General features: G+C 59.8%; 1 protein-coding gene across 7 annotated transcripts in view; it reads left to right on the plus strand.

Moving 5' to 3' along the window:
• The window catches only part of LOC122387608 (homeobox protein OTX2-like), a 133,801-nt gene extending 126,236 nt beyond the window's left edge, over window positions 1–7,565 (plus strand). For 5 of the 7 annotated variants that reach the window (XM_043377951.1, XM_043377952.1, XM_043377953.1 and 2 more), the window contains 4 exons: window positions 1,216–1,394; window positions 3,993–4,283; window positions 4,816–5,010; window positions 6,679–7,565. In XM_043377951.1, the coding sequence (XP_043233886.1) occupies window positions 1,216–1,394; window positions 3,993–4,283; window positions 4,816–5,010; window positions 6,679–6,792 (779 nt within the window). In that variant the 3' untranslated portion in view covers window positions 6,793–7,565. The remainder of the gene's footprint in view (window positions 1–1,215; window positions 1,395–3,992; window positions 4,284–4,815; window positions 5,011–6,678) is intronic. The other 2 variants (XM_043377956.1, XM_043377950.1) reach the window with 1 other exon arrangement.
• The last annotated feature ends 336 nt before the right edge of the window (window positions 7,566–7,901 follow it).

Here is a 7,901-nt window from a genome sequence, read left to right on the forward strand (position 1 = left end):
AGCTCCCTGCCCTTCCGGCCGACCCATGACCCGACTCGGTCCCTGGACGAGATGTCGCTGTGTCTCCCCAGCTCCCCCTGCCCTTCCGGCCGACCCGACCCGACTCGGCTCCTGGACGAGATGTCGCTGTGTCCCCTGAGCTCCCTGCCCTTCCGGCCGACCCGGCCCGACTCGGTCCCTGGACGAGATGTCGCTGTGTCCCCTGAGCTCCCTGCCCTTCCGGCCGACCCGGTCCGACTCGGCCCGTCGGCCCTCCAGTCAATGCTGGGCTCGCTATGAATGCTCGCCGGTTTATTGTCGGCTATCGGAAGGCGATCTGCGGCCGGTGTCTCCGTCTCTGCTCACGGTGCACTGTGCAGTGTGCAGGGCCCGGCTCACTGTGCACGCTGGGCACGGCGCAGCTGTCCCCCCCCCCCCCCCCACCCCACCCACTCCCCTGGCGATCGGTCAGACATCTGGGCGTGGCACGCCGACCGGGACGGCCTCAACTGCAGACGGACAAACGGACAGACAAACAAACGGACAGACAGACAAACGGTTACAGATAACACCACGGCCAGTTATGTTTTACGTGTGTTGGTCAAACATGTTCCCTGATCACCAGTCGCTGATTCTCTATACGACCAGGTGTGCCACTGTGTCATCTCTCTGACACAGTGTGTCACAGTGTGTCACGGTGCTACTCTTTCTGACACTCTGCCACTGTGTCACCTCTCTGACACTGTGTGGCACCTCTCTGAGTCTCTGACACAGTGTGTCACAGTGCCTCACGGTGCCACTCTGTCTGACGCTGTGCCACTGTGTCATCTCTCTGACACAGTGTGTCTCTGCTGTACCACTGTGTCACCCTCTGACGCTGTGCCACTGTGTCATCTCTCTGACACAGTGTGTCTCTGCTGTACCACTGTATCACTCTCTGACGCTGTGTCACAGTGTCATCTCTCTGACACAGTGTGTCTCTGCTGTACCACTGTGTCACTCTCTGACGCTGTGCCACTGTGTCATCTCTCTGACACAGTGGTCTCTGCTGTACCACTGTGTCACCCTCTGACGCTGTGCCACTGTGTCATCTCTCTGACACAGTGTGTCTCTGCTGTACCACTGTGTCACCCTCTGACGCTGTGCCACTGTGTCATCTCTCTGGCACAGTGTGTCTCTGCTGTACCACTGTGTCACCCTCTGACGCTGTGCCACTGTGTCATCTCTCTGACACAGTGTGTCACCTCTCGGCAGGCGCCGGCGGTAACGGCCGGAAGCAGCGCCGCGAGCGGACCACCTTCACGCGCCAGCAGCTGGACATTCTGGAGGCGCTCTTCCAGAAAACGCGCTACCCGGACATCTTCATGAGGGAGGAGGTGGCCATCAAAATCAACCTGCCAGAGTCGCGCGTCCAGGTGGGTGCCTACTGCTGACGTCCAACTGACGTCCAGCTGACATGGGACAGGCGTGGGACAGGCGTGGTCGTGGGACAGGCGTGGGACGCTCTCCTGACCCTGACGCCGGCCACTGATGGCTCAGTGATTGGAGCAGTGGAAAAATGCCCCCAGATTGACACTTGCGCGCTTGTTAATTTGGAAAGCGATGGAACATTTGGAGAATTGCATGCTGATTTTTGTTCCGAATCTGTAAGAACTGCGGCCCTTGTGCAGAAGCCCCCGGTGTTGGCTGACCGGTGTTTGAAGCAGCCGGTCGGCGGTAACCGATCCGCTGTCACTGCGGCCGCTGTCTCGGTGACAGGGCGTCAGGTGACACACACAGCTGAGCGACGGCGTGTTTTCCTGCCCGACGCCGCCCTATGCACGGCACATCTGCAGCGGCTTGGTAAAAACGCCGCTGCTGCATTGTTGACCGCCGCGCCGCGCCGCGCTGCGGGGGAAGGGGGAGGGAGGGAGGGTCACCGCTGACCAGGTGTGCCGCCGGCAGTCGATGTGACGCACGCGCCGCCGCCGCCGCCACCCCCTGGATCGGACATAGACGGACAGGTGTGGCAGACGGGTTTTTAACCAGTCGATAGCGATATCGATGTGACAATCGGACACCACGAATAAATTAACAATGATTACTGTCAGCGGCGCTCAGCAGGATGACATGTCTTTTGGCTACAGGCTGCATTGTTCTAAGGCGTCATTGCACGGTGAGGGTTATGCCCATTTTTCACATATCTTAACACCTTCATAGTGAGTGTATATAGTGATTTATGAACACCCGCAATAGCCAATGATAATAAAGTTCACCATTGAGCTTTAGGTAGATAACTTGACTTTATCACACTTTAATAATATGTTTAACCCTCGCCCTGGCAGGGCATTTTTCATAACACGGCCTGGCAGGGGGGGGGGGGTCGATGCGACCCCCCCCCTCGCGATTGGCTCCTATGGCACCTAGAAACACCAAATTTGGTAGGTAGGTGGGCCCCCTGGAGTTCTCGCCCCTGTGCAAATTTGGTTGCTCTAGGTCAATATTAGGGGGGTTTTGGGGGGTATAAATGTAAAAATTTCGCTAAAAACAGGTCAAAAGTTTTTTCGCTTATAACTTTTGGTCTAATTAAGATAGAGAAAAAAGAAAAGCACCAGTGACCTCAGCACGTCAAGGCGCGTCGAATGATATACTTTTAAGCTTGCTTAACTGTACTTAAAGTTTTTCTTAAATTTTAAGTACACTTAAATTAATAAATTCAGTTCAAGTTAACCAAATTGCATCATATCGCATATCATTCGATTCGGCTGATCACCAGAAACACAATTGTACCCTTTTTTAAGCTCTAGCGTCATTATGTGCCAAGTTATTGGCAAAAACGTCATTTGACCTCAGTTGACCTCATTTTACCTGACCCATGGATAAGTACACCAAACAAAGAAGCACCAAGTGACCTGCTGTTAAGTACCGTGGTTTCAAAGCACAAAAGTGATAGAACAAAGCGGATATCTCCAGTATTTTCCGAATTTAGTATTTTCCCATAGGCTTAACATTACGACGTAATGACCTCTAACTGACCTCAGGTCAGTGACCTCAAAAAAGCCGGATTATATGTTATACAAATCGGTGAACTTAGCACATCCTGAAAGTTTGAAGGAAATCAGTCGAAAACTGTGAGTTGGACAGGTGCAAAAAGAAAATTGAAATTTGACCATGACCTTGTACCGGTTTTTCTGACCTGGTGACCTGACCCAAGGTCACCCGGACCTGAAATTTTCAAGTAATATGTAAAAAGGTTGCCCCATAGGCTGTGCCAAATTTGGCGGCGCTGCGAGCCGCCGTTTTTACGCTATCTTCGAAAAACCTTAGGGGGGGTCGCATCGACCCCCCCCCCCCTGCTAGGGCGAGGGTTAATCATCTTTTACATCTGTTATAAACGACACCACTAATTACCATAGGTAGGTACTTCAAATGAATTTAATGATAAAAACAATGCTATAACCAATATATGTCACGGAAGCTTTTGGCAACAGCGTTAGTGCCAGACCAGCCGTAGTACGGACCATGCCGATCGATGCCAAGCATAGGTAATTGATAGGTAAAGCAAAACACTTGCTGCCTTATCGTTTCATCAGTCCCAGCGAACTCTAAGTCTCGTCCACATCGCACAGTAGGAGCGGCGGACGGAGAGCGGTCCCTGGGCTCTCACACAGGGTAGGGTGGATGGCCCACCGGCCGGCCGGCGACATTGAGTCAGTGTGGGTCGGCCTCTGGAGCCGGCGGGTCTGCGGCGGCCGGCCCGCCGACGTGCCGGGACATACGGAGCCGCCGCTGGTCCGTCTGGGCAGGGGGGGGGGCGGCGCACAGTGACCGTGGTGGGGAGCGGGGGTGACTCGGCAGCCGCACACTGCCCGTCGTGGGCAGGGCTCGGCGGTACACATGGCATCGTGCGCGTGCCGGCCAAAGGCTAGTCGTGAGCCACCACTCTGGCCGGAGACTATTCCAGTCTCACCCAGCCGCCTATCGTTTGTTGTTTCCTGCTGACACCGCCCCCCCCCCCCCTCCTCGCTCCGCAGGTGTGGTTCAAGAATCGCCGAGCCAAGATTCGCCAGCAGGCCAAACAGACGACCAGCAACGGCGCCGGCGGCGGCGGCGGCGGCTCGGGCCCCGACGTCAAGCCCAAGGCCAAGCCGCGCACGCGCACGCCGCCCACCGCGTCGACTCCGACGCACGCGGCGGCGGTGACGCCGGTGACGACGGGCACGCCGTCGCCGCCGGTGGTGGGTCCGCGCGACTCGCCCTACTCGCCGCCGGTCTCGTGCTCGGCGCCGCCGGCCATCAGCTCGGCGTCCGCCGTGCCGCACCAGGTCAGTCTCCGGTGGGGAGATGGGGCGGGGAGGGACAGGGAGGGGTCGGACGGGCACCAGGTCAGTCCCCCGCGGGGAGATGGGGCGGGGAGGGACAGAGAGGGGGTAGGACGGGCACTATTAGGTCAGCCTCCGAGCCGTGGCCGGCCGGTCACCGCCGTCCTTGCGACCGGTGTATGAGGTCCAGCGCAGTCAGAAATAGCTCGCAGTTTGGGCGGAGGTGCGCCGCTCTGCGGTCGGAGACCGGCACCGCAGACGGACGGCCTGTCAGAGTGTGCGGCTGACGGCAGCCGAGCGCCGGGTGGTCGCCTCAGTCACAGGGGCCACAGACCTGGCCCGGCCGGCACCGCGCCAGACGCCCGACCAGCTCCTGGAAATTCCACCGCTCCGAAAACATCGGCCGTTAACGCCAACATAGTATGTAAAACCGGATAGCATCCGTTTCAATAATTTCAGTTAGAAAACTTCCAACGGTGTTTTCTGCCAAATTTTCAGCCCGCTCTAACGTGTCTCCCCCTCTCCCGCTGCGCAGAGTTACGGCGGCGGCTACAACAGCATCTGGAACCCGGCGGCGTCGCTGGCGCCCATGGGTGACCTGACCGGTCAGGCGGGCATGGAGCGCTCCTACCAGCCCAGCCAGCCGGCGGCCAACGCCTACTCGCAGTACGGCGCCTACTACGGCAACATGGAGTACCACCTCAACTCGCACGGCCAGATCAACCCGCAGGTAAGGCCGCCACTGCAGGCGCACTGTGCTGACGGCCAGCGGGCACCAGACGAGCTGGGACTATAGTGGGCTCAGCCTGGTCGGGAGGGATGTGTTCCAGTCGAAAGGGATGAGCGGTGGTGTGGAAGTCGTGTGACCCACCCGGGGCAGGATGGCAGGTCCGGGTGCCGTCCAGGGAAAGATGGTCTGGGACCAGCTTTTGACATTGACCAGGCTCGTTGATTGGGCTCGTTGATGGACCGGGATTAGGATTTTGAAGTCGCTTTCAGGGCGGGATGGGGGAGCCCATGGGTCAAGGGACTCAGCTGGGACTTCCTAGTGGAGACGTGCCGGGCCTCGAGACCCGACCCAAGCTGGCGAAGAGAAAGCTCCGGGACTCGGGGACTCGAAGCTCCGGGACTCGGGGAGCCCAAGAACACGGCCTCTGTTCCGATACGTCCGATGCTGCTGCTCGGCCGGCCACTGTGGCTGTTCGCCTGGCCGCTATGGCTATCCGGCCGATGCGGCTGTGCCACTGTGACTGCTCGCTCGGCCGATGTGGCTGTGCCCCGATAGATGCGGTCGTTAAGGCCCAGCCGATACGGCTATTGGGCTGGCCGGTGTAACTGTTCGCCCGGCCGGTGTGACTGCCCGCCCGGTCGGTCACGACTGTTGGTCTGGCCACTGTGACTGCTCGCTCGGCCGATGTGGCTGCCCGCCCGGTGTGGCTGTTGGACTGGCCACTGTGACTGCTCGCTAGGCCGATGTGGCTGCCCGCCCGGTCAGTCACGGCGCGTCGGTGGGTGTGTTGGCGCGGCCGTCCGTCCGTCCGTCCGTTCGTCGCGTGCTGGCTATCGGGCCTATATCGGCCTCTGAGATCGGTATCTTCCCGGGCTGCGGCTCGACGTTTTCCTCGTCCCACGCGGCCGATGTGTCAGCAGTGGACGGATCGGTGTCCGTCGTGCCGCACCGGGTGAGCCGCCTGTATGTCGGACCGTCCCGCTGGACGTCCGGCCGGGCGCAGAGAGCCGCCAGGCCGGACAGCCGGTGTTTGTGGCCGGCCACTGCTGGAAATACCGGCGGGACGGCAGACGCCGCCGAGCTGCGCGTGACCGGCCCGGATCTCTGGTCGACGCTGCGGTCTCCGCGGCGAAATTGAGCCACTCTGAGGGGAGATTTCTCGGAGGACCAGCTGCCCGGCTGACGGCGGGCGGACACAGAGTGGCCGCACCGTGCCACACCTGCCGACCCGGATCCGCCTGCGAGGACCCCGGCTCCTGACGGGGGCGCTGAGATGTCGGGCACGGCAGGGACTGAGCCGGACGGCCTGATTGGGACTCCGGCGTCTGTGGCAGCCCCAGTGCTGCCCCTGAGGTCCGACAGAGGTGCCGAGGAGGGCAGGGACTGAGCCGGACGGCTGAGGTGCGCCGGATGTCGGCAGCCTGTCTGCTCCAAAGCCCCCGGGAGGATGTGGGTGCTAGGTAGCTGGCTCACCGAGTTATGTAGGCTGGGCTCAGGATTTGGCGCATTCCCATGGTATTTCAGACACGATAAGGTTCTGGGACTCGCGTGTAGCGGTCGCTCTATGCGCCGCTGTGATATTAGTAGGTGATGTTACACCAGTGTGGCAGGCCGAGTGAACTGGTCGCAGCCGAGTCACCGCTGACGAATTGTCTGTTCTTGTTCCAGGTGAGCAGCCACCTGAACACCATGAGCCAATCGCAGCAGGGCGCCGGACCGGCGGCGCGACATGGCCTCGGCTCCGAGTTCGACTACCGCTACCAGAACTTTCAGGTGTTGTAGGGGCCTGGCGCACCGGTCCGCTGCCGGGCGGAGCTGGAGGGAGGCAGCGCGCGCCACCGCGCCGCCCCGGCCGACACGGACCTGCCCCAACGCCAGGAGAGCCACCGGCCTCCCAGCGCGTCAGCTGCTGAGGCGCGGCCATAGTGCCGAGCGGCCTGCCGAGAGCGGTGCCAGCGGACGGCCGCCACTGGCCGCCGCCAGCTCCACGTTGTGTTTCTACGTGCGCGAGTTAGCGGCCGCGCGCGCCGCGACGGCGCCGCACCGTCAGCGTTTCCTGTGATAGAGAGGACACCAGCTTACCTAGACTGTGCTTAGATGAGCGTAGCGCGCAGTCGTCACCAAAGACGCGAGGTCGGGGGGCGCGGACGGCCCGCCGGGGCCCGCCTCCCGTCGGCCACAGCCGGCCCTTGGTGTTCGTCAGCCCCAGAGGCGCGGCGCGCGAGCGGCCGATGCGTTTGATCTTCATAGATGTGACACGAGTGTGTATGTGTGTGTGCGCGCGACTGACCTGGTGTGACGCGGGTCGCCGGGGTCGCCGGGCGGGCCGCCAGCTGCAGCGGGGCCCGCGGGGTCGGACGGTCAAGCCGAGCCATGGGCGTGTGTGTGTGCTGGGGTGTGTATATAGCAGTGCGTCGGTCGGGGGCGCCAACGACGCCCGGTCAGCCCCGGCGGAGACGCTTGTTGTGGCGCCGAGCGATTGTAGGAAACTGTTGAATAAGTACAATTTGGGGACAGCAGTGCACGTATGTGAAACGAATAAAAACAGAATGTAACCGAGTCTGTATTGGCCGCTGGTATGAAGGAAGGGATATGAAGGAAGTGCGAATGAAGGAAGGTAGATGCGCCTTCAGATGACCTGCTGAAAGAATGGCGATGCTAACACTAAGAATTGCCAATAAATCCATTCATATCTGCCTATAGCATTATAGTAATCTTGCAATGCCACATTTGAGCATTGTCGATTAAATCACGATACTCACTATATGTAACCTTACGTTCATCTCATGAAGCCCAAGAAATAAGAATCTAATAAAAAGCACAAAGTGATAGGCATATGTCGGCATCGGTGCTTTCGTCACATTCACCGCCTTCAGCATCTTCTATGCAAT

This window comes from Amphibalanus amphitrite, unplaced genomic scaffold (genome assembly GCF_019059575.1).
Source record: "Amphibalanus amphitrite isolate SeventyFive unplaced genomic scaffold, NRLGWU_Aamphi_draft 000291F_arrow, whole genome shotgun sequence".
In the NCBI taxonomy this organism is placed as follows: Eukaryota; Metazoa; Arthropoda; class Thecostraca; order Balanomorpha; family Balanidae; genus Amphibalanus; species Amphibalanus amphitrite.